We start from the raw sequence: 27253 nt of genomic DNA, 5'->3' as shown, positions 1-27253 counted from the left end.
TTAGTGCTAAAGTTGTAGGTGTGTGTGTCATTGACTGATTTATCATTAAAAATGATGTCATTTTATAAAACTCCTGGCTATGTTTGCTAAACATTCCAAAAACACTTCTCTTTTCAAATACAACACACTTTTCATGAAATAGTTACAACCTGAAACACTTTTCAAAAAAATGAGTCACGGCCACACGACCAACCCCACGGGAAGGGGTGGCTGCACGGCCGCCCCTACCAGATAGAAGTGGCTGTGTGGCCATCCTAACACGTCAGGAGTGGCCGTGCAAGTTAGGGGTGGTGGCGATAGGGCAAGGATGTGCACGCAACCCTCCGAACCAGAAAAGGATGCCTGTGTGGCCGCTCGTGAGGTTTTTTGTTTCTCTCTCTCTCTCTCTCTCTCTCTCTCTTTGTTCAGAGTCTTCATACTAGGGGTGAAATAGCGGTTGCGGTTAGCGGTTAGTGGCTAAAACCGCTAACCGCAACCGCCTAGGCGGTTAGTAAATTTTACTAACCGCCTCCGCTAACCGGGTAGCGGTTAACCGCCCGGTTAGCGGTTAACCGCTTTGGAATAACCGCTTTTTTTCTAACCGCTTTTTTTGGGCTTTTTTCTTTGGACCGATTTTGGGCCGGGTTTGGACCGGGTTTGGGCTGGTTTTGGGCTCACTTTAAACATTTTTTTTCTCATTTTAAACATTTGTTTTTTCCCTTTTCATGGCCATTTTAGCATTAAAAATTGCTATATACCAAAATCTTGTTGGCCACCTTCTACAAATCTACACATCATATAATATACAAATAAAATTACAACAAAATCATCACTTCACTTGTAGTCTTATACATAAACTCACAAGCAAGTTCATAAACTCACACATAGAAATAAAATAAAACACAAACAAATTCATAAACTCACAAGCAACCAAAAAAACCAACATGGTTAAACTTGAAGCTTGAGGCCCATTTCAATCAAAAAAAAAAAGTTCATAAACTCATGACTTATTGTTATTATATATATATATATATATATATATATAAAATATAAATATATATTATATTTTTAAAAAAGCGGTTAGCGGGTAACGGTTAGCGGTTAGCGGATTTCCAAAACCCACTAACCGCTAACCGCAACCGCCTAGGCGGTTAGCGGTTTTTATTAACCGCTTTGAAAGCGGTTAGACGGTTAAGCGGTTAACGGTTATAGCGGTTAGCGGTTGCGGTTAGGCGGTTTTAAATTTTACCCCTACTTCATACCACCCTTATTTTTTGCTTTTTTGTTTTGTTTGTTTTTGAAATTCTTCTCAGATTTTTTGCTTTTGAAAAACATTAAAACACACTTTTCATGAAGTTTGCCAAACAATTTTCTTTTGAGGACCCCGCAAACAATACTTTTCAAATGTGTACCCAACTGAAAACACTTCTTGGCTTTCTATCGGAGAAAAAACTCTTTTAAAATCAAAACACAAAGAACCCTTGAATGTTAGGGTAGGTCATTTTAGAATACATGATATGCTTGAATCTACTTGAAATTTTCCATTTTCTGTGTGTTTTTTTTTTTTTCAAAAATGATTTTGGTATATTACTGCATTTGTTTTCTGCCTTTTCTTCAGAATGTAAAGGCCTATTTACGTAGAGCCACAGCAAGGGAGATGCTTGGCTATTATAAGGAAGCAATTGAAGGTAAATTACAATTTTTTTTGTGTTTCTTGAATAGGTTGTAGCAGATTAATGTCTTATCATTTTTACATTAGCTATTAACAATGTGAACAATGCTAAGTGGTTGTTGATGGCATATTTATGAAATCATAATACTTCGTACAAAATAATCTTTAGTTGGAGAATGATATTCAACTCAACTCAACCAAACTAAACCTTGATCCCATTTAGATTGGGGTCGATTTTGGATCATCAACTAATCAGGGTCAGCCATATGTATCCTTTTCCACTATTCTATCCTGTGTAAATTCATATTCTATATCATCTCCCTACTTATCATATTCTTCATTAATTTTATACATATTATTATGATCATCCCCATTCCTTTTTTTTTTTTCCTAAGCAATACAAAGGGGAAGAGGGCTAAGGGGGGAATCCCTATACCTTGTTTTACTTCCTCAACTGGATCTCTTTCTTACTGGTTCATTGATTGATCCCCACTATACATGATAAAACCTTATAAGCAATTGTCCTTTATCTTCTTTCCTTTATTGGGCACCTTTACCTTTTAACGGACTTTTAGTATTCCTATTCATCCATCTTAACATCCTCATTTCGGTTATTCTCATTTAGTGAACGTGTGTTGCTTCTTAACAGTCCAACATCTTGTATCATTGAGCATTGTTGGTCTTATAGCAGTCTTATAGAATTTTCTCTTTAACCTAGTAGGTGTTTTACAATCACACAGTACCCTCAGAACACTTCTTCGTTTCATCTTCCCTACTCTTGCTACGAGCAACATCCTCCTCAATCAATATCTCCCTCATTGTGAATTATTGATCCAAGATACCAAAAGTAATCACTGTTTGGTGTCTCTAGACAATCAAGTTTTACTGTCCCCGTCTCTGTTTTCTATTTTTACTAAACTTGCACTGCAAATAGTCAGTTTGAAGCCTACTTAATCTAAAACCTCTAGATTCTAAACATTCCTCCAAGCTTCAAACTTGGAATGAACTCCCCCTGTCTCATCAATAAAATATCATTAACAAAAGCATTCACCAAGGGAGCACATCTTGAATTGATCTAGTAAGTTCTTCCATAACCAATACAAAGAGAAATGGATTTAATTATGATTCTTAATGTAAACCCATTGTGATGGGAAATTCGCTTTACACATTCTCAATCTGGTTACAGTTCCATTTTGCATACCCTTTATCAGGTAGTACACTTTAAATCGATTCTTTTCTTTTCCAGAATCTACCACATTACCTCTCTAGGGCCTCTTATTATATGCTCCCTCTAAGTTGATAAAAACCATATGGAGATTTTTTCTCCTTTCTCGATATTTCTCCTTCAGGTGCTCTAAAAAAATTGAATGGTGAAGGTTCAAAATGACTGTTAGAGAAACCAATGTGCTTCCTCCTGCTATTTTCAATGAGGACTTATTTTATTGAATTGCTAAGAACTAGGGTGAATAACAATGAGCCAAAGGGTATTAACCTGGGCTTAGTTCTATGGCACATCTCAAGTTTTTAATTGGTTTCATTACTTCAATCATTTGGTTGATGACATTTTTAACCTGCAGATTTTAGATATGCGCTTGTACTTGAGCCAACCAATAAAAGAGCATCACAATCTGTTGAAAGATTAAGGAAGCTATTTCAGTAGGTTATTCAAGTTTAAGCAAGCTCTCATCGCGCAAACCCTCGGACCCTTTGGGGTCATCAATCTCATGGATGATACATTTTTTGAGGTCCTCTTTACCAGAAAAGAAAAAGAAAAAGAAAAACCTTTCCCCTTTTTCAGAGGTCTGAAAAGCATTTTGTTGTGTTGTGTTGTGTAATGTAATATGTGGAAGTATAGTTAAATTTTGTTTCTTCTTGAATTTTTGCATTCAGGTTGTACTTCTATTTTTGAGGTGAGCTTTTAATAGTTATTGTTGAGTATAGCTTGCAAATAGCTTCTTATGGATTTAAAATTTGCTCTTAGGGCCTGTTTGAGATTGCGTTTGAGGGGCCCAAAAGTGCTTTTAACACTCAAAAAGTCCGTTTGAAGAAAAAAAATACTTGTTTGGTAAAAAAAATTAAAAGCGCTTTTAAGGGTGAAAAAAAGCCTAAAAATGGCCTAAACGTACTTTTGGCAAAAACTAAAAAATGAAGCTTTTATTCATAAGCTCTTTTTTATTTAGAAGCTTTATTTCTCAAACGCAATTCCAAACAGGTTCTTAGTGGACTTTCCTCTCATTCATTATCTTACAGACAAGTCAATTAAATTCAACTGGCTGAGCACTGGTTGCTGGTTTACATGAATCAAAAATGTTGGCAACTTACATCGAAGTCTTGATAATTTGCTGTCTTTTGTAAAGAAAGAAAGTTGAAACTGATCTTGGTTTCAATTCATTTTAAAGTAAAAATTAAGACTCCACCGCCTCATGGGAGGAGGTAAGCCATTTTTTGTTACTGTATTTGCCTTCGGTGGAGGGCGGATTTCACCATCTAGACACCCGTCAGCAGGAGGTGGAGTTCACTCCTATCTACGCGCGGGCAGATGGATAATGTCACTTAACTGCCCATAGAATCCATTATACACCAAGTATAATATTAGACATCCAAACACTTTTTCTCAAATTCTTTTTTCCAAATGATCTGGTCTATTCAAATAGATTTATATTGTTTTTCTTTTTCTTAAATAAATGTGGGGTTCAGATCATTTGGGAAATAGAATTTGGGAAAAAATGTTGGAATGGCTAGCAGCTCTCATACACCAAATTTGATCTAGAAAATCAAAATCTAAACAAAACAAGGAAATTAGAATCCAAACAAAACAAAACAAATTAAGGAAATGAAAATCAATACAAATAACTACATTCCATAAAGCCACAACTGTTAATAAAAACAAATAAAAGTGGAGTTTGGGGAATAGACAAATCTTGATCCTCCTTTATATTCTAGTGCAGTGGATTCATTTGTTAATCTTCTGACTATCTGGAATAATCTTGTGGCCAAGGAGATTTATCTAAACATATATTTTGAGTTATTTTACCACATACATAGATTCTATGTTAATCTTCTTATGCTTGGTAATTAAGTTAAGCGTAGAAAATGGCTGTTGTTTTCATAGGAGTGAGGAAAACAAGTGCCAAATTCTTCATGCCACATAAATTTACGCCTTGTTTCAAGAATGAAACTTTGGGACTTCAACAGGATCATCTCTAGTTCATTTGAACTGGATAATATCCAGTTAGTTATATTGGAATGATATTTTTGTCTTCTTAAAAAGTGAAAGACAAAAATACCCCTCCAATATAACTAACTAGATATTATCCTGAAGTAAGCCACATCATTCTTAGTGGGACACAAGTAGGACACAAGTAGGCCACCTAAAATTACTCATTATTCTGAGATAATCCTAATCCGGGACTTGGATAATCAATTTTTAATGGTCCTGAATTGAATAAGGCTTAAAAAAATTGATGCATTAAATAAACAATATTAGAGACATTATTGAATATTGCATTAAATGCTAAGAAGGTGGGAAAAAAAACCATTCAACTCCTTTGCACGTTCAAAATGGAAATAGGATCCTTTCCATTTCAAAATCTCTCCATTTTCTCTATTTAGTGCATTTTGAAGGGTATTGCATTTAATGCACTACCATTATTAAAACTTTTGGACTACACTACCCTTCAAAATGCACTAAATAGAGGAAATTGAGGGATTTTGAAATGGAGAGGATCCTTTTCCTTCAAAATGGGGGAAAAAAATCAGTAGCATTAAAAATTGATTCTCCTCAAACAAGGCTTAAAAAATTTGATAGCATTAAATAAAGATGATGAAACAATATTAAAGTTATTCTTGAATATTGGATTAAATGCTAAGAAGATGAATGTTTCATTCTTGAAACAAGGCAAAGAAAGAAAACGAATTAAAAATTGATTGGAGTCATGTTCCATTCTTGAAACAAAATAAAGAAAGAGGAGTTTTTATTCTCTTTTACATTTAACACGTCGTTCAAAATGAGAAAGATTAAATGCTAAGAAGATGGAAAGCCTACAAGCATTTTATTCAATTACAAACTACTCTCTTTATAAGTTTTTTTTTTTTTTTTTCCTCTATTTCATTATTCAAGTCTTATGGATATGAAAAACTTGAAAAAAGGGAGAAAAATAGAAAAAATTAATTGAATCTAAAAAATGATCTATAAATAAATTCGTTATGAACAGTAAACAAAATAATTTAGTATTAAAGTAATATTTAATAAATATTTAAAAATAAGAAAAATGTCACACATAAATTTGTCGCCATAAGCCTCAAAATGTATCAAGCTGGCCTTCTAACTAGCAACCAATCCCGAGAAGAAAAAGAAAAAAAAAAAGAAAAGAAAGGAAAAGACAAGATCATAAGAAAAAAATACAAGTGATAAACTTTTTTGGTAGCATTTTCCCTCTGATTGGGGAGCCACCCATGCCATGGAGTGAGAAATGAGGAATGCGATTTAGTAAGCTATTATATGGCTACCATACAACTGAGATTATGTGGCAAACAACTTTTGTATTAATAATAGCTTGTAAAAAAAAGAGAAATGCTATAGTGTCATAAAAAGACAATTTTTAGCTCATAAAAGTCTTAGGCGGCAGAGGCCATAGGCCCCATCCGTAGTTGTTGTGGCCTTACCCACTGATGAGCCTATGACCTTTTGCTACCTAGGACTTTTATGGGCAAAAAATGATCTTTTTATGGGCCAAAAAATTGATTAATTTTCACTGTCACGTCATGATCATAATCGTATAAGTACCTACATATGCCGAAGCACATGGATTACTTTTCAAGTGCTAGATTGACATATAAAGTTAAGCTTGTTTATTAAGAAGCACAATGATTGCTTCTCAAGTGCCTTCTCAAGTGCTAGATTGACACATAAAGTCAAGCTTGTTTATTAAGAGAGGCATGTTACACATTATTCTCTCAACTATCTTTCAATCATATTTTTTCTGCAAATCCAATTCATCCACCATTGGATTTGTGGACTCATATAGGTCCCACACAAATTCAATAGTAGATTCACTCATTTACTATACAGAGATAAGTGAAAAATGAGATGAAGAATGATTTGAATGCTTGGAAAAGGGAAATCTTTTGACATTTGAAAGATTATTATTATTTCTTTTCATTTTTTTTTATTTGAACATTTGAAAGAATCTTTCAGTTAGTGGAAAGGTCGAGTATGAATAAAGTTAATTAACCACGTCTTTTCAAACATTATTTTACTAAATAGAGGTGTCTTCCCTCCTTAAAGAACAACAAGGTTGTCCTATATGTTTCCTTTATCAAACATAAAAGCCAAGGCAAAAGTCATTTAAACTTCCAAAAATGGAGAAATATCTCAACAATATAAATTGGTTATCTAACAATATATTGAAAAGTCAATTGGTGAAGGGGCAAAACAACCAATAAGAGAATAAATTTCTAGTGAGAGATCAAGAAATTAATCCCAATTATATAGAATATACAACCCGTTTGAACAATGCAAAACACAAACAAGCCACCCCAAAAATAAGAAACCTACAACATAAGTTGAAAGCTAATGGAGATAAAGAGTATATATATCAGGATAAGTGAGTGTAGAACCTTTGATCTTTAAATGAGAAGGCAATATAATGAACTAATGAAGGATATTAATGAAAATTGCGCATAACCCAAAAAGGTGGTGGTAGAATCTTGGTGCCACGAAATCTAAACTCAGAAAATGCAGATCCTCCTAGCTCGTAATCACCAAAATCGTGGCCCCCATAATTAGGATATTTCTTATGTATTGTAAAAGAATCATCGGTGAAGTATATCCGATTTGCTTGCAATTTGTCAAAGTCTCGAGCAGAGAGAGACAGAGATTGGTTAGTACCTAAAAATAAAACTTGGTCACCTATGCATTTAGCAAATTCCCATGTATTCCGAGAGAAATCCAGCTTATAAACGTCAAACGTGACTGTTTGGTCTGGAAATATTTTAGCATCATGAGAAAATGTAAATTTGCCATCGTCATCCATATTATTAGCAATAAGCCTACGAACCCAGAGAAGATCACCTAATGATTCAACCAGATAATATCTATCTTTGTACCAACTCCTCATGCGTTCTTCAAGTGAGGATAAGGGTTCAAAGTCGAAAGAAGTTTCAAGAAGATAACTCTTTGGAGAAGAAAGATCAGAAAGATTATAAGCGTATAAAGTAAGTCCACAACAAGACACCGCATAGAACAATTGGTTGTTGAAATGTATGACATCTATAAGGTGGAAAGATTTCTCAAGTGGCGGCTCTACAAAGGTCCATGACTTGTCCCCAGGTTTACAAAAAGCAATACTGTGACGAATCTTATAAATAGGAAGAGCCACTACGATGCAATCATCACTTGTTGGAGCAGATGACAAAACAATCTTCTGTATGATATCTAAACTCAAGAGTTTTGTAGACATGGTACAATATCTTTGGGATCTATTTTGATCTTCAAATTCAACTTTGAACCCAAAATCGGAGGAAAAATCGTCGTCATATGCACTTATATCACCGTCTTTGTGTTCATCATCAGCCAACTCTTCGCAAGGTATAACTTTTACGAAGGGTAGCGTATGAATGGGAGGAAGCCAGATGAGTGGAGAGGTGGTGAAGGGACTCCAAAGGAAAACTGAGCAGTCGAGACGAGAGACATAAGCCAGCCAGCCATGAGATGACCCGACGCATATTGCATCATCGACCTCTTTAGGGATCTTAGTATTGGTATTTACAACCTTTTCGTTTACGTAGTCATAGAAACGGCACATACTCCGGCCATCTTCGTCCTCCTCACCCGGTTCTATCATCATCAATGGATGTGACTCATTAGAAATATGGGCCGCTACCGAAGGTGATGCCAATAATGATGATGATGATCCAGTAATAGAAGGCATCTTTCGGCGCCAAAGAAGCAATGGAGTAGAAAAGCAAAGGCTGGTCTTCTTGGTACAAGAACTAAGTTTAGCAACAGGATAGAGTGAAGCCCTAGTCATGGGCATACACCATTGGTAGGATAATACCATATTCATCATCTTCACTACTCTGTAAGGTTACATTTTACACATCACTACACAATTTCTTGAATATGTTTGCATAAAAAAGATTCAAAGAGAACAAGAAAATTATACTTACGTGCGAGTGGATTTAGGGAAGAGAAAACTTCAATCTTGAGATCCTTGAGAGAGAAAATATGGGGGTGCTAGGGTTCTTGAGTTTTTTTGGAAGAATGTAAGAAAATAGGAGAGTTGAGAGAAAATGAAGGGAAAAGAGAGAGAGGGGCGGCTACAAATGGGCTAGGAGTAAATGATTTTTTATTTTTATTTTTAAAGATGTAAATGCTAGGAATTTGAATTAATGAAATAAAAGTTAATTTTGTGTAAAATACCAAAAAGAGGGTGGTTTGGTTGTTTCTAGAATGTTGGGTTTTTCTATTTATTTATTTTTTTATGGGTAATGCTAGGGACTATTCTTTTATCCTCTTAAAGCTGATGTAGCTTTCAAAATCACCATTGGATCAAAATTCAAGTATGATTCATCTAAAATTTAATGGTAATTTTATAAGCCACATTAGCTTTAAGAGGATAAAAAGATGGTTCCTAGCATTACTATTTTTTTTTTTTTTTTTGAATAAATGGATCACTTGTATTTCATTCAAATCTCAATGGGAAAGAGCAATTTGCTCTTCCAAAATAATATCAGAGATACAAATTGGGATTTCATCAATCCAAACTTTATCTATGACTCGCTTCATAGCCTCTTTGGCTAATACATGAGCTGCATTATTACCCCAACGTCTTACGTGACCAATACACCAATTCGGAAGAAAAGCCAAAATTACCCGAATATCATCAATCATGAGTTGGCCAAAATTTCGAGAAGATGGTTCCCCCGCTGCTACCGCATCAACCACAGTTTTGGCGTCTCCTTCCATGTAGATTTGGGTAAACCTTAAATCTCTACATAAGCACACAGCCAAAAATGCACCCAAAGCTTCAGCTGCAGTGGCATCCAGGAAGCCCATTCTTGTGGACCCTTCGCTGCTATTACTGCCCCCACCTCATTCCTCACAATAACTCCTACTCCAATTCGGCCATTGGCTCTATCCAAAGCAATGTCCCAGTTCACTTAGCATTACTATTTTTTTATTGATGTGTTCATGTTATTCATTAATGAGTTATTAGGTGGTAAATCCGACAGTTTTTTTTTTTTTTTTGGTTCTTCTCGTCCAATCCGTTGATGTTGTTGTGTGAAATGGAAAGGAGTTGAAAATTTTGATTTTATAGTCTTTATGGAGACACCAATTTTGGCCGGCCACCTAGTGTTTAAGGTGGAATTTAATTTTGACAGGAATCATTCCTTAAATGTGTGATTTGCATGATAAGGTCTCCGATTTAATTCCAAATAAGCTTTTTAATTCAAAGAACATTTATTTTTTAAGATAAATGAGTAAATTTTTACTATCAAAAGTTCAAAACACAGAAGTAAAACACTTGTTGATGATTTGTGATCTTATTAAAATTAGGACAGAAATTTCCTCCAAACCAGTCTGGAAGAAATATCCTCAAACTCATTTAAAATAATGCCAAATGTCTATAAACATTTAAAACGTACATTAAATTCGTAAGATCATTAATAGCAGTTTACTAACTTAGACTAACGTTTTAAATATTTATAGACACTAACACTACTTTAAATGGGTTGAACGATATTTCCAGGAAATTTCTGTCCTTAAAATTATTATTTATTTGTCACTAGGAATCTTATTAGATTTGGATTTGGAGCTCTATAAGGATAGACATATTGGTAGGTTTTTGGCTCTGGAAATGTATGTTGCAATAAATTGTAAGGTTCTAATTAGAAACAGTAAAGAAATAATGGAAATAAAAGTAATCTGAGATTGAAATGGAAATAGAATTACTAGAAATACAAGATTGGTAGCTAATTCGAGATAGCTAATCTCCTAATCTCCTAACAGGGGATTATAATTAACATTATATTTCAAGCCCCCTTCTATTGGAACAGGATTCTCTCAAGTCCAAAATGAACTAGAAAGTACCCAGTTTATGGCTAGGATTTCTCTCAAAAATTCTAGAGTCACAAACGGGACATATGTCCTACTAATAAAAAATAATAATAAAATATTATTTAAAATTTAAAATTAAAAAATTAAAAATAAAATAATAAGGCGTGGTACAATCCCTATCTTAAGCATGCTTGGTGTGGCCGGATCACCGTTGGTAGGTGGCGAAACCACCCATGTACTTGAAGTGGTCCCGACCACCAAACACCAAAGCGAAAATAATAATAATAATAATAATGGAGTTGGCCCTTGGGGTGGCCAGGACCACCCGATTGGGCCATGGGGTAACCCGACCACCTCGGGCAAAGACAAAGCGAAAAATAATAATAATAATAATAATAATGGGTTGGCCCTTAGGGTGGTGACCACCTTGTGAATGAAGTGGTAGGATAGGCCAAGATGAAGTGGCCAAATACCCATGCTCAATATTATTATTATTTTAAATGCTATATATATATATATATATATATATATATATATATATTTATTAGTGAAATATGTGTCCTATTTGTGGTTCTAGGATTTCTTACCTAACCATGAACTGGATACTCTCTAGTCCAAAATAGACTAGAGAGGATCCGGATCCCCTTTTCTTACGGCTGAACCCATGTTAAATAGACCCACTACTTAATGTCTTGCAAAACCCAAGTAGACAAGTTAATTGAATTAAGGATAAGTTGTCCTTTCATTTCCTCCTTGTGATGCACACCCATAATGATCCACAATTCACCTGCACTTGAGAATAGCAAAAGGTTCACTCATTTCTAATATTACTTGACTCCTTATTTCCAACTGGGACTCTTCCATTTCCCCAATGTGATACGTCTTCCCATTCATTATGTTATCCCCAAAAGGCACATAACATAAATCAACAGCTAGGTTTTCATTTTATTTTCTGCATCATGTATTTTAAAATTAGTTGATAAGGTGATACACTTCTTTGCTTTATTGATTTGGTGTAATAAACATGATGGAATGCTTTGTTTGTTAAACCATTCTCCTTCTCACTTTTGTTTTCTCTTATCCAAATGAAACTATTAGCAAACAACTCAAAATGTAAAACACCCAAAATTGTTTTCACATGTCATATCAGCACATTTTTTTTTTTTTTTAAAAAACCCTGTCAAAACACATTAACAAACGAAGTGGACGTCCTTATTTAGTTGCTTAAATTCTTCTTTATGTATGAGGGGTTCGAATGATTGAATCTGTTCATTTTCTTTACATATGTGACATGTTGGTACTAACGGACTTGCACTAAGACAGAGATGGCTCCTCCTATTTCCAATTCAGTTTAAAGGAAAACTGTTGTAAGGAAAAACGATGGGATTAAGGGGATTCCACATCTTTTGGATTTAAAATTGATACACTTGGTCACTGAAGCTCACTAGTAACATACACTATACTTTTCTTCTATATCTTAGAAAACTCTTTAATTCCTAATGAAGATAAGATTTGATTTAAGGGTCTGACATGACATCAACAGACTTGTTAGCTAAAATTAATTAGCACACCACTTTTGTTTCTAGATATTATGTACATAAGAGTATATTCAATAAAAGAGCAGGGCAACCAAAATTAAATGCAAATTCACAACATTTCTGTGAAAGTTTCACAAAACTAAGACGTTGTATTTACCATATATGGAAACCAGTTCAATAACGTGTAATATGTACGCTTTGTAGATCAACTTCACCGGTAATAGAGTAATAGAGATAGTGTTTGACAAACAACATGGCCTTTCCACAACACTATTCACAATAAAATAAAAAAGAAAAAAGAAAATAATGATTGGTACAAAAAGGTGAAAAAGTGGTATTAAAAAGTAAAAAAAATTTGTTTTGTAGTGATTTTTTATTTTATTTGAATAGTAGCAAAAAGTAAATGGTGTGATATAAAAAGTGAATGATGTGATATAAAAGTGAAAATGTTTTGATGTTAATTTCTTTGGGGAATGAAATGAATAGTATTTGGGAAGTGGGTGTTGTTTAACAAACAACCTCAGAGTAAACGCCCATCATTCCTCAGTCAAATTCCATAAGCACATCCAGCTGTTCATCTGTCTAGTACTATGGGAGTGAAGTTCTCGAAATTAACGGGTGCCTTTTCTTGTTCACTTCATTTGCCCTTCCACTTTCTTCATCATAGAGTATTACTGATGACATTTTTTTTCATCAGTAGAGTATTACGTACTGTCAACACTTGTTGACAGATTTAGGGGCAAGAACATCATGAAGTATGCTGCATATCGTATGTGATTGATGCAGTTACTTTATAGTTGGGATTGCAATTTGTTTAGCTTCCTTCTGTGTTTTGGTTTTTTCATTATTGCTTCACTTATATTAGTTAACGGTTTACAACTATATATATATGTTTGTATATCATGGGATGGGATTCCTATTTCCACTAGCTCCCAGTATAATTACAGAGTTAGCCTTCTTCCACTTTGGTTTTAAACAACAACTAGATTGACATACTAGCAAATCCTTTAATTAATTTTGTTTTCCAAAATGAAGGAATGTTTTAGGCTATGTGGTCTGTTTTGTTTGTTTTGTTTTTATTTGTTTCTTTAAACCACACATAATGTCAATGATGAATCCTACGGTTGTTTCACTTTCTATTTGTGTCTTGCGTTTTATGATTGTGACCTAGTGGGGTTCCTTCCTCCGTCCCTCCCTCCCCAGCTATTTTGGTAAACTGCATGCTCACCCATTTTGATGTACATCTGTCGATATCTGTCTTGTATGAAATACATCAATTAAACTCATCTCTAGGTATTAGAGTTTTCTTAACAAGTTTAGATGTTGCTTGTATTGTAACCTGGTTTTATTTTCCCTGCACAAATCTTGATTCATTTTCTTTGTCCCCTTTCTTATGTTGTAGAAATACCGAATTGCAAAATACATGCCACTCTATAGAAGGTGATTGTTGTTTTAATCCTTGTATTTATCCGAGTGATTTATTGTTTTTGATGCCTTTACTCTTAGCTGGTTGAGCTCTTTTATATATTATTCAGAATAGTGGAGTAATTATGAATTAGGTATTCGGAAATCAGTTGCTATCTTTAAGTATTCGGAACAGGAAATTACACACACACACAGCTTGGGAGACAAATTATAGCTTCCATAATCCAAGTCCATCTCTTTTTCCACAGCTTCATTTAGTTTCGGCTATTTTCTTTGGGGAAATTTCTTGTCTAATATATGCTATTCTTCTCCGTGCAGTTACAATATGGTATTGATGAGTTGTACAAGTTATCGGTTCTTACATCTGGGAAGCCTTCTTTGTAATCCTTTTTTTCCTGCTTAACTACATATGAAGTTTAATTTCTCAAGGAACATTGTTGTTGATGTATACCTTCTTTGGCACCTGCTTAAGCACTTGACAATTATGTAGTTTTCTCATCCTACTTTTGAGACTTATTCACTTAAAAATGTGTAATGAACTTTGTTTCAGACCTTTTATCATATTTAATTAGAAAAAGAGTTCTTGAGATAAGCTCTAACATATTGTTATGTTTAGATCATTCATACCAAACAATTTAAAACAATAATCGGCAAAAAAGAAAAGCATTTGATGTTGACGACAACGATCTGATGATCGCATAATCATCTAGCAATGACATTTTGTCGTCACTAATGTGTGCATCATCTAGCGACGACATTTGTTGTCACTAATGTGTGCATCATCAGTGACGACATTTGTCGTCACTGATAATTATTAACAGCGACGACATGCAAGGACGTCGATGTTTAGTCTTTAACGATAGATTACTTGCAACGACTTGGGGCGACAACCATAGTCGTTGCTAATGTTAATTAGCGACAACTCCAATTTTCCTGTAGTGCGCGTACTTCGCCTTTCGTCGCCATAAGGAAAACAAACGGCACAAATAATCCAGTTGGGTATTGGTATTCAATTCAAACCAGAAATCCTCGAAGCCGAAATCCTCCAACCTGACCTTTGGTACTTTTTGTTGTGGATGACTCAACACACGACTACCGGTACCCAGAAATGAAACAATGGTCGGTATACCTAGTAACGATAGTGTCTGTATTGCAAACCCTAAGGGTCAAATAGCCGGCGTATCGAGAAACCTAAGGGTGTTAAGGGTCGAGTTAGGAATGGGTATTCTCATTTAGGTTTAAAAAGTAGGGGTGTCAATGCCGGCGATTAGAAGCTAACCACTAACCGCCTTTTTATATAATATATTTTTATAATTATAATTATAATAATATTTATACATATAACATAATCAATTGATTATTAAATCACAATTTTTTTTTGAGATAATTAAATCACAATTTGAGTATTAATATATTATCATTATAATTTATATGATTATATTACATGATCAATTGATCATTAAATTATTTGATTATATAATAACAAATTATGCATATATAATATGACATAACTTATAAGTCATAAGTATGCAAGTTCATACCAATACAACAATTAAGTATCTAGAGACTTAATTCCAATGTATGTTATAAACTTATAATTATACATTATACATATATGCAATTATGCATAATAAATGTATAAGATCAATACTTAATCATATGATTCAAGAACAATTCAAATACTTATTAAAGTGAATCATATTATTAATGTACAGTGATAATGTGATTCGTATAATATCAAATTAAGTAATTGACATTGGATTAAACAATGTGTTACTTATAACCACAATTGAAGTATTAATGCATTATCATTTTAATTTATATGATTATATAATAACGAATTATACATATATAATATGACATAAATCATAAGTATACCAATTCATACTTTTTTTTTAAAGGGAAAAAACATTCCATACTCATTCATTGATAAAAAGTCGCGAGCAAGAGCTCTTACAAACAGAGCAAAAAGATCTGAAGCAAATCATAGCTGAAGCTAAAGTTACAATAAACCAATCAAGTCCAATCAAAGACCATATCATCCGCTAACCTATGACTATTCAATAGGTTTAACCACAGATCTGCACCAAACAGACACAAACCAATGCATATGTAGCGCTTGATCCTTGGCCCTGAGAGCAAAGAACCCTTAAGCCGAAACTCATCCTCCTCGACCCGAAAGCCAGGATATCGTTTACATCCACAACCCAAGGGTCTGGACCAAAGCAAATATCCCACAGAAACATCAAGATACAAACGGGCGGAACAAAGAGAGAGGACAGAGCCTTATTACAAGCAAAAAAAGGAAAGAAAAAACTTATAGGAAAATAAAACAGGAAAGTAAAAAACAAATACAGGGAAAAACTGAAATACAACAAAAAGAAGCTAACAATACAGGAAAAACAACAGGAAAAGCACACAAAGCGGATGACAGCAGCCATAAGGAAGCGGATCGCGTGCTGGCCAGAAACCGACGCGAAAGGTGGCGTTGGAAGCTCATTGCGAGGGGACGCCTGAAAAGACCAGACAGCTGACGGTGGGCGGCAAAGCTGGCGCGGAGGAGATTAGCGTCACACTTAAAGCACAGGGGGAAGAGTTTGAGTGAATCCCCATGAGCAGCACCCAGAAAGTGTGCCAAACAAGCAAAAAAAAAAACACACATCGAGAAAAAAAGAGCAAATAACAGGCAAAAACAAGAAAGGGGAAAAACCACAAAACATAACAGAAACAAACCATAGTCGGAGTGACGGATCCGGATCAAAAGGTAGGATGGACACGGACAAATCCGGAGAGCAGGATGGCGGGGCACACGTCGAGGGGATCAGACGGAGGATGAAGATCGAGCAAAGACAAAACGATCCAAAGCCAAGCCCGACCCAGAAAAGACGTGGCAGAGACTGAAGGCAGTGGGAAAAGGCAGCATGGTGGAGAACGGCAAGGTGGGCACAATGGCAAAAGGAGAAGGGCAAAACACCAGAGAATGGGACAAAAAAAGAGAAAGGGGCGGAAGAGAAGGAGGAAAAACCGCACAAGCCGAAGGGGGAGGGAGGAGGCAACGGAGCTAGGACATCAAGTAAATAGGTTAGCTCCGGAGAGGGCGAGGGGAGGAGGGAGGCAGCCAACGACCTTCCCTCCTCCCCAAACCAGGGTTTACCCTACCTATGCGGCGCTCTGGGAAGAGAGCTAGGGTTTCCTAGGGGAAAAAAAAAGTCAAACTTATACCAATTCATACTAATATAACAATTAAGTACATAGAGACTTAGTTCCAATGTATGTTATAAACTTATAAGTCTATATATGTTATAAATTATAATTATACATATATGCATATGAATAATATAAATGTCTAAGATCAATACTTAATCATATGATTCAATGACAATTCAAATATTTTATTCAAGTTAATCATATTAAATTTTAACATGTTATGATTTATATTTAAGGAATTTTTTTTAAAGTACAAGTAAATGTAAATTTGGGGTCAAATATTTTTGATTTTTCAATATGGGCACTTTTTATAGCAATTTGGCCCAAGAAGACACTAAAAATGCAAAAAACAAATAAGGTAAAAATGCTACAGTTAGGGGTGAAATAGCGGTTGCGGTTAGCGGTTAGTGGCTAAAACCGCTAACCGCAACCGCCTAGGCGGTTAGTAAAAATTACTAACCGCCTCCGCTAACCGGGTAGCGGTTAACCGCTTTGGAATAACCGTTTTTTTCTAACCGCTTTTTTGGGCTTTTTTCTTTGGACCGATTTTGGGCCGGTTTTGGACCGAGTTTGGGCCGGTTTTGGGCTCACTTTAAACATTTTTTTTGCTCATTTTAAACATTTTGTTTTTTCCTTTTCATGGCCATTTTAGCATTAAAAATTGTTATATACCAAAATCTTGTTGGCCACCTTCTACAAATCTACACATCATATAATATACAAATAAAATTACAACAAAATCATCACTTCACTTGTAGTCTTATACATAAACTCAAACAAGTTCATAAACTCACAAGCAAGTTCATAAACTCACACATAGAAATAAAATAAAACATAAACAAGTTTATAAACTCACAAGCAACAAAAAAAAACCAACATGGTTAAACTTGAAGCTTGAGGCCCATTTTAATCAACCAAAAAAAGTTCATAAACTCACGACTTATTGTTATTATATATATATATATTTAAAAAAAAGCGGTTAGCGGATTTTCAAAACCCACTAACCGTTAACCGCAACCGCCTAGGCGGTTAGCGGTTTTTACTAACCGCAACCGCCTAGGCGGTTAGCGGTTTTTACTAACCGCTTTTAAAGCAGTTAGGCGGTTAGGCGGTTAGCGGTTAACGGTTATAGCGGTTAGCGGTTAGGCGGTTTTAAATTTCACCCATAGCTACAGTGATTAAAAAAAAAAAAAAAAAACTGAAAATTGGTTATATATTTATTTTGAGAAAGCCCAAAAAAGCCCAAAACGCCTAATTTTGAAAAGCGGTTATAGCGGGTGGTTACATGTTTTACTAACCGCTAATCGGCGGTTAGTAGCTAGGCGGTTACGGTTGCGATTAGTGAAATTTAATAACCGCTAAGGCGGTTACAGTTAGCGTTTTTTTGCTAATAACCGCTAACTGTAACCGTATTGACACCCCTATTAAAAAGTTTAATTTATTTTTTAAAAATTTTATTTGTTTCATTCTTTTTTTATTTTTTTAAGCATATGTGGTAGCAAAAACATAAGTACCACTTATAATATAATGCCACATCAGCCAATCTGCTGATTTGGCATTTATATGTGGCATCTGGGATAGGTGTTGCCATTTTAAGCGTATTGAGGTGTAGTTTCGTTAAATTTTTGGACGGATCATGGACGGAAGTACTAAGTGTGTCTTTTCAATATTCACAGGTACCGCTTGTGACACTTTTTGAAACCGAGGGATCTGTTTGATTTTGGGCCTTACCACATATACTAAAATTGCATTTAACCCTAAAATAAATGAAAAAACTACCAAAAAAAAAAAACCTCCAGGTAGTTATAGTGGAGGGGTATGTTTGTCTTTTCACTTTTTGAGAAGACAAAAATGCCCCTCCACTATAATTAACTGGAGAATGAAATGGAAAGATCCAAATTAATTGTTTTCATAGAAGCGAGGAAAACAAGTGCCAAATTCTTTGTGCCACATAAATTTACGCCTTGTTTCAAGAATGAAACTTTGGGACTTAGAGAATCAATTTTTAATGCTGCTCAATTGAATAAGGCTTAAAAAAATTGATGCATTAAATAAATGCTATTAAATGCTAAGAAGGTGGGAAAAAAACCATTCATCTCCTTTGCACGTTCAAAATGGGGAAAAAAATCAGTAGCATTAAAAATTGATTCTCCTCAAACAGGGATTAAAAATTCGACAGCATTAAATAAAGATAATGAAAGAATATTAAAGTTCTTCTTGAATATTGGATTAAATGCTAAGAAGATGAATGTTTCATTCTTTTTTTTTTTTGAGCAAATGGCATATGCCATATATTTATTGCATAGCTTGCAAAGCAGAGATGTCTGCTTGCAAAAATTCACTAATACATTCTGGTGGGTTATACAACCACACCATGTGTACATTGTCCTTAATTGCCATCCTAGCTAAGGCATGAGCCACCTTGTTCCCATCACGACGTACATATCTCATCTCCCACTCCCGAATTGGACGTAAATAAGAATGTATGTCAGCTGTCAATTGTCCCCTGCTACTATCATCAGTATTTTCGGAATTGACTGCCTCAATCACATTTTTGGCATCACCTTCCAGTTGAACACGTTGCAGGCCCAATTCCTTGCACAGCTGCACTGCCATTATAGCTCCCATGGCTTCTGCCGCTGATGGATCCAGGGGTCCCTGTCGTGTCTGGCAGCTAGCTGCCCACATCTTCCCCTGATGATCACGTACAACAGCCCCCAATCCCACGCATCCCTGCTTGACATCAACCCCGGCATCCCAATTGGCTTTAAACCAGCCAGCTGGCGGCGCTGTCCACACACTCATTCTCGGCAAGATAGTTTCGGTTGCTACCCCTTCAGAAGTTCTTCGCTCCATCAGTTTCTGAAATTGCTCTGTCGCTTGGATAGCATGTTGAAGGAGTGACGTCGGGTGCAGAAAAGTCCCGCTGTGGATGAAGTCATTTCGCCGGAGCCATATACGTCTTGCTATACCCACAAATTGGAGAAATTCCAATTGATCACATTTGTTATACATCCCTTCAACAACCTGCAGGAACTCAGGACCTTCGAAGGAACTTTTTTGGAAGCAGGGACAACCTGCACTCCAAACATCACGTGCTGCAGGACACTGCCATAGGACATGATATATCGTTTCAGGGGCTCGTTCACATATCGGGCAGCTAGGATCCGTTAACACCTTGCGAGAACAAAGATTTGCTCTAGTTGGCAGAGAGTCGTGGCATGCTCTCCATAGAAACTGCTTTTCTGTAGGGGGGATGGAAAGATTCCAAAGGATTCGCCATAGTGGGTGATTATGATGCTGTCCAGATCCTCCAGCTGAATGCAGCAATTCTCTGTCTTTCTGAATATGGTACGCACTCCGAACAGAAAACACCCCCTTTGCTGTTCCCCTCCATATGAGGACATCCTCTTGCTCAGTAAGACTCACAGGAAGTGATCGGATAGCAAGGATCTCTTCTTGAGTGAACATCTGGTCCAGCAAGGCTAAATTCCACCACTTAGTATGTGTATCTATCAAAGCACTTACAGTTGCTGTCTCAGCAAGTACCCGTGGGGGAGATGCAATTCGAAAAGTGGATGGTGAGTTGATCCAACGATCCTTCCAGATTTGAATTTTTTGTCCATTGCCAACTCGCCAAAGCAGCCCTTCTTTTACAAGGTCACAAGAGCTTTGTATACTACGCCACGTAAATGAAGGCTTTTTCCCACAAGACGCTTCAAGTACCGAGCAATTGGGATAGTATTTTGCTTTCATTATTCTCCCTACTAAGCTGTCTGGATTTTTCCACAGCCGCCATATTTGCTTTGCCAAGAGAGCCTTATTAAAGCATCTAAGGTCTCGAAAGCCTAAGCCTCCGTTCGCCTTAGAACAGCTCATTTTAGTCCAACTCAACCAATGGATCCGTTTATCTCTCTCCTTATGGCCCCAATAAAACTTCATCATAAGTGAATTTATCTCGGAACATAATACCTTTGGGAGTTGAAATACGCTCATACTATAGGTTGGCATGGCTTGAATCACAGCTTTTAATAGAATCTCTTTCCCGGCTTGAGACAAGAATTTAAGCTTCCAATCCTGAAGCCGGTTCCATACTCGATCCTTGATGCTTTTAAAAGCTCGTGTACGTGACCTCCCCACTAAGGCCGGCAACCCAAGATATTTGTCAAAATTTTGACTAACAGGAATTCCTGCCAACCCCTGTACTTGGGCTCTCTCACTAGAAGAAGTGTTCCGGCTAAAAAATATAGCCGTTTTATTTGTGTTCATTTTTTGACCCGACGCCATCTCGTATAGATGTAAAATAGATGATAACTGATTCCATTGATGCACATTTGACCTGCAAAACAATAGACTATCATCTGCGAAAAAGAGGTGGCTAATCTCCGGGCCTTTCTTCGAGGTTGGGATCCCTGACAATACACCTGTACGATTTGCTTGGGTGATCATAGCACTTAGAGCTTCTGCACACATTAAAAAGAGATAAGGTGATATGGGATCTCCTTGTCGAATGCCCCTAGACGGGGTGATCAACCCGCAAGGCTTCCCATTTACAAGGATCGAATACTTCACCGATGTGACACACATCATAATAAGTGATATCCACCGTTCATTGAATCCCATCCGTCTCATCACCGCCTCTAAAAAACCCCATTCCACCCTATCATAGGCTTTGCTCATATCGAGCTTCACAGCCATAAAACCTGTGAAACAAGGCAAAGAAAGAAAACGAATTAAAAATTGATTGGAGCCATGTTCCATTCCCTAGGAAAATGAAAAATGAAAAATAGACAGTCTGAATTTGAAATTCCAAAAAAGGTAAAGGAAGAGGAATTTTTATTCTCTTTTACATTTAACATGTCGTTCAAAATGAGAAAGATTAAAAATGCTTAGAAGATGGAAAGCCTCCAAGCATTTTATTCAATTACAAAGTACTCTCTTTTTAACTTTTCATTTTTTTTTCTTCTTCTATTTCATTATTCAAGTCGTATGGACATGAAAAACTTGAAAAAAAAAAGGAGAAAAATAGAAAAAAAATAATTGAATCTAAGAAATGATTAGCATTTTATTTTTATCTATATCATTTAAATATCTTTTTAATATATTTTTATTAAAAATTGTGAAAGAATATTCTCGCAATGATCCCTTGAAAAGTGGGAGAAGTTTTGGGAAAAAGAGAAAACATATGAGAGAAACAATAAAAAATAAAATGGCTCCATTGAAAAGTGTTGCTACATGTGTCTTTTTATTTTTTATTTTGCTAATCCAATCAAATGTTTATCTTGCTTTTTTTTTTGGCTAACCTAATGTTTGGGGGGGTGGGGTTTACAAATCTTTTTTTGTTTTTTTTTGACATGTCCACACAAGGGAAGGGGGAGGGGGAGATTCAAACTAGTAACCTCCGCTTTATGAGGCGTGGTTCACAGCCGATTGAGCTACACCTTGTGGACAGTTTTTTACAAATCTGATTAGCCATTTTAGATAAAAATACCATTTGGCTCATTCATTGAGAATGCTCTAAATAAATTTGTTATTAAAAGTAAACAAAATAATTTCGTATTAAAGTAATATTTAATTAAAATTTAAAAATAAGAAAAATGCCACACTTAAATTTGTCACCGTAAGCCTCAAAATGTATCAAGCCAAGATCATAAGAAAAAAATACAAGTGCTAAACTTTTTTGGGAGCATTGTCCCTCCAATTGGGGAGCCTCCCATGTTATGGAGTGAGAAATGAGGAATGCGATTTAATAAACTGTTATATGGCTACCAAAGATGATGTGGCAAACAACTTTTATATTAACAATGGCTTGTAAAATAAATGAGTAATTTTCACAGTCACGTCATTATAATCGTATAACTACCTACATCTGCCGAAGACCATGGATTGCTTTTCTAATGCTAGATTGACATATAAAGTTAAGCTTGTTTATTAAGAAGCACATGGATTGCTTCTCAAGTGCTAGATTGACACATAAAGTTAAGCTTGTTTATTAAGAGAGGCATGTTACACGTTATTCTTTCAACTATCTTTCAATCATCTTTTTATGCAAATTCAATTCATTCACTATTGGATTTGTGGACTCATGTAGGTCTCATACAAATTCAGTAGTAGATTTATCCATTTATTATACGGAGATGAGTGAAAAATGAGATGAAAGCTTGGAAAAGGGAAATCCTTTTGACATTTGAAAGAATCTTTCAGTTAGTGGAAAGGTCGACAGCCAAACATTATTTTATTAAATAGAGGTGTCTTCCCTCCTTAAAGAACACAAGGTTGTCCTATATGTTTCCTTTATCAAACATAAAAGCCAAGGCAAAAGTCATTTAAACTTCCAAAAATAGAGAAATATCTCAACAATATAAATTGGTTATCTAACAATATATTGAAAAGTCAATTGGTAAAGGGGCAAAATAACCAATAAGAGAATAAATTTCTAGTAAAAGATCAAGAAAATTAATCCCAATTATATAGAATATACAACCCGTTTGAACAATGCAACACACAAACAAACCACCCCCAAAAAAAAAACAAAAAAAACATAAGTTGAAAGATAATGGAGATCATATATATATATATATATATATATATCAGGATAAGTGAGTGTAGAACCTTTGATCTTTAAATGAGAAGGCAATATAATGAAGGATATTAATGAAAATTGCGCATAACCTTTCTAGTGGTAGAATCTTGGTGCCACAAAATCTGAAAGTACAAACTGCAGATCCTCCTAGCTCTTAAATTTCAAAATGGGGGACTCCCCTGTAAATAGGATGTTTCCTAAGTATTGTAAAAGAATCACCGGTGAAATATATCCGATTTGCTTGCAAATTGGGAAAGTCTCGAGCAGAGAGAGACCAAATTTGAAAGAATAAAGTGTCGATGTTTCTAGCTCATAACAACCAGAATCATGGCCCCCATAAGTAGGATATTTCTTATGTATTGTAAGAGAATCATCGGCGAAGTGTATCTGATTTGGTTGCAAATTGGGAAAGTCTCGAGCAGAGAGAGATAGAGATTGGTTCGTACCTAAAAATAAAGCTTGTTCACCTATGCATTTAGTAAATTCCCATGCATTCCGAGAGAAATCCAGCTTATAAACGTCAAACTTGACTGTCTGGTCGGGAAATATTTTATCATCAGAAAATGTATATTTGTCAGTTTCATCCAGTTTATTAGTAATAAGCCTACGAACCCAGAGAAGATCACCTAATGATTCGACCAGATAATATCTACCTTTGTTCCAACTCCACTTGTATTCTTCAAGTGAGGGAAAGGGTTCAAAGTCGAAAGAAGTTTCGAGAAGAAAACTCTTTGGAGAAGAAAGATCAGCAAGATCATAAGCGTATAAAGTAAGTCCACAAAAAGACACAGCATAGAACAATTGGTCCTTGAAATGTACGACATCTATAAGGTGGAAAGATTTCTCAAGCGGTGGCTCTACAAAGGTCCATGATTTGTCCCCAGGTTTACAAAAAGCAATACTGTGACGATTCTTATAAATAGGAAGAGCCACGACGATGCAATCATCACTTGTTGGAGCAGACGACAAAACAATCTTCTGTATGATATCTAAACTCAAGAGTTTTGGAGACATGGTACGGTATCTGTGGGATCTATTTTGATCTTCAAATTCAACTTTGAACCCAAAATCGGAGGAAAAATCGTCATCATATGCACTTATATCACCATCTTCATGTTCATCATCATCCAACTCTTCACAAGGTATAACTTTTACAAAGGGTAGCGTATGAATGGAAGGAAGCCAGATGATTGGAGAGGTGGTGAAGGGACTCCAAAGGAAAACTGAACAGTTGACACGGGAGACATAAGCCAGCCAGCCATGAGATGACCCGACGCATATTGCATCATCAACCTCTTCAGGGATCTTAGTATTGATATTTCCAACCTTGTTGTTTACATAGTCATAAAAACGGCACATACTCCAGATATTTTCGTCCGCCTTGTCCGGTTCTATCATCATCAATGGATGTGACTCATCAGAAAAATGGGCAGCGTCTGAAGGTGATGCCAATAATGCTGATGATGATGATCCAGTAATAGAAGGCATCTTTCGGCGCCGAAGAATCAATGGAGTAGAAAAGCAAAGGCTGGTCTTCTTGGTATAAGAACTAAGTGTAGCAACAGGATAGAGTGAAGCCCTAGTCATGGGCATACACCATTGGTAGGATAATACCATATTCATCATCTTCACTACTCTGTAAGGTTACATTTTACACATCACTACACAATTTCACTAATATGTTTGCATAAAAAAGATTCGAAGAGAACAAGAAAAATTAAATACTTACGTGCAAGTGGATTTAGGGATGAGAAAACTTCAATCTTGAGATCCTTGAGAGAGAGAATATGGAGTGCTAGGGTTCTTGAGTTTTTTTGGAAGAATGTAAGAAAATATCAGAGTTGAGAGAAAATGAAGGGAAAAGAGAGAGGGGCGGCTACAAATGGGCTAGGAGTAATTTTTAAAGGAGTAAATGCTAGGAATTTGAATTAATGAAATAAAAGTTAATTTTGTGTAAAATACCAAAAACAGGATGGTTTGGTTGTTTCCAGAATGTTGAGTTTTATTTTATTGGGTAAAGTCCACTTAACCCCCTCAAACTACTACTCTAATGACAATTTACCCCCCAAACTATCAATTGCGACAATTTACCTCCTAAACTACCAAAACAATGACAATATACGCTCAATTTTTAAAAAATGACAAAATTACCCTTATTAAAATGAAAACAAAAATACTAAAAATTAATTTTTTATTTTCAAATTTTTAAGTTTATTTTTGTCTTATTGAAAATTCTATAAGAGTAATTTCGTCATTTTGCTAGCATTTGGAGGTATATTGTCATTGTTTTGGTAGTTTGTGGAATAAGTTGTCGTAATTGAAAGTTTGGGGGGATAGATTGTTATTGGGTGGTAATTTGAGGGGGTTAAGTATTCTTTACCCTATTTTATTATATTTTTTTATTAATGTGTTCATGTTATTCATTAATGAGTTATTAGGTGGTAAATCCGACAGTTGAGTTTTTTATGTTCTTCTCATCCAATATGTTGATGAGAAGGTGGAATTTAATTTTTACAGGAATCATTCCTTAAATGTGTGATTTGGATGATAACGTCTCCGATTTAATTCAAAATAAGCTTTTAATTCAAAGAAAAACATTTATTTTTTTAGATGAATGAGTAAATTTTTACTATCAAAACACAGAAGTAAAACACTTGTTGATGATTTGTGATCTTATTAAAATTACTATTTATTTATCATTAGGAATCTTAATTATTAGATTTGGATTAGGATCTCTATAAGGATAGCTAGACATATTGGTAGGTTTTTGGCCCTGGAAATGAATGTTGCAATAAATCAACATGATGCAATGCTTTGTTTGTTAAACCATTCTCCCTCTCACTTTTGTTTACTCTTATCAAAATAAAAATATTAACAAATAACTCAAAATATAAAACACCAAAAACTGTTTTTACATGTCGCATCAAACTTTCAAAACACATTAACAAACGAAGTGCACTTGCTCCTATTTGATAACTACCCACATATTCAATTGCTTAAATTCTGCTATATGTAAGAGGTGCTCGGGTGATTGAGATACAAATGACTCTTATTCCTAGTTCCAACTCAATTTAGAAGAAAACTGTCATACGATGGAATTGAGGGGATTCTTACATCCTTTGGATTTAACATTTAACTTGCACTATAATTTTCCTCTATATCTTAGAAAACTCTGTAATTCCTTATAAAGAAAAGATTTGATCTAAGGGTCTGACATGATATCAACAGACTTGTTAGCTAAAATTAATCGGCACACCACTTTTGTTTCTAGATATCATGTACAAAATAGCATATTCAATAAAAGAGTAGGGCAACCAAAATTAAATGCAGATTCACAACATTTCTGTGAAAGTTTCACAAAACTAAGGCGTATTTACCATATATGAAACCAGTTCAAGAACGTGTAATATGTACACTTTGTAGATCGACTTCACCAGTAATAGAGTAATAGAGGTAGTGTTTGACAAACAACATAGCCTTTCCACAGCACTGTTCACAAAAAATAATAATAAAAAAAAAAGAAAATAATAATTGGTATAAAAAATTAAAAAAGTGGTATTAAAAAGTAAAAAAAAAAAATTGTTTTGTAGTGATTTTTTTATTTGAATAGTAGCAAAAAATAAATGATGTGATATAAAAAATGAATGATGAGATATAAAAGTGAAAATATTTTGATGTTAATTTTTTTGGGGAATGAAATGAATAGTGTTTGGGAATGGGGTGTTGTGGGGGTGTTGTTTAACAAAAAAAAAAAAAAAAAAAAAAAAAAAAAAAATCCCAGAGTAAAG

At 35.2% G+C, this 27253-nt stretch overlaps 2 protein-coding genes across 5 annotated transcripts in view; one reads left to right on the top strand and one right to left on the bottom strand.

Annotated features, from left to right (window-relative positions):
- Positions 1 to 3629, top strand: part of LOC132183959 (translocon at the outer membrane of chloroplasts 64) — a 34630-nt gene extending 31001 nt beyond the window's left edge. For all 4 annotated transcript variants that reach the window (XM_059597437.1, XM_059597438.1, XM_059597436.1 and 1 more), the window contains 2 exons: positions 1598 to 1667; positions 3229 to 3629. In XM_059597437.1, coding sequence (XP_059453420.1) covers positions 1598 to 1667; positions 3229 to 3311 — 153 coding nt within the window. In that variant the 3' untranslated portion in view covers positions 3312 to 3629. The remainder of the gene's footprint in view (positions 1 to 1597; positions 1668 to 3228) is intronic.
- A 3688-nt stretch (positions 3630 to 7317) lies between these two features.
- LOC132185400 (uncharacterized) lies at positions 7318 to 8682 on the bottom strand. Its single transcript, XM_059599177.1, has one exon. It carries the CDS (start codon positions 8680 to 8682, stop codon positions 7318 to 7320), a length of 1365 nt encoding a protein of 454 aa, XP_059455160.1.
- Between the last annotated feature and the right edge of the window lie 18571 nt (positions 8683 to 27253).

This window comes from Corylus avellana, chromosome ca6, assembly GCF_901000735.1.
Source record: "Corylus avellana chromosome ca6, CavTom2PMs-1.0".
Taxonomy (NCBI): domain Eukaryota; kingdom Viridiplantae; phylum Streptophyta; class Magnoliopsida; order Fagales; family Betulaceae; genus Corylus; species Corylus avellana.
The sequence above is the reverse complement of the archived record's forward strand: the minus strand, read 5'-3'. Positions and strand labels throughout refer to the sequence as shown.

Coding starts and splice junctions, on each gene's coding strand:
- LOC132185400 (XM_059599177.1), bottom strand. CDS start 8,682: ATGACTAGGGCTTCACTCTATCCTGTTGCTAAACTTAGTTCTTGTACC.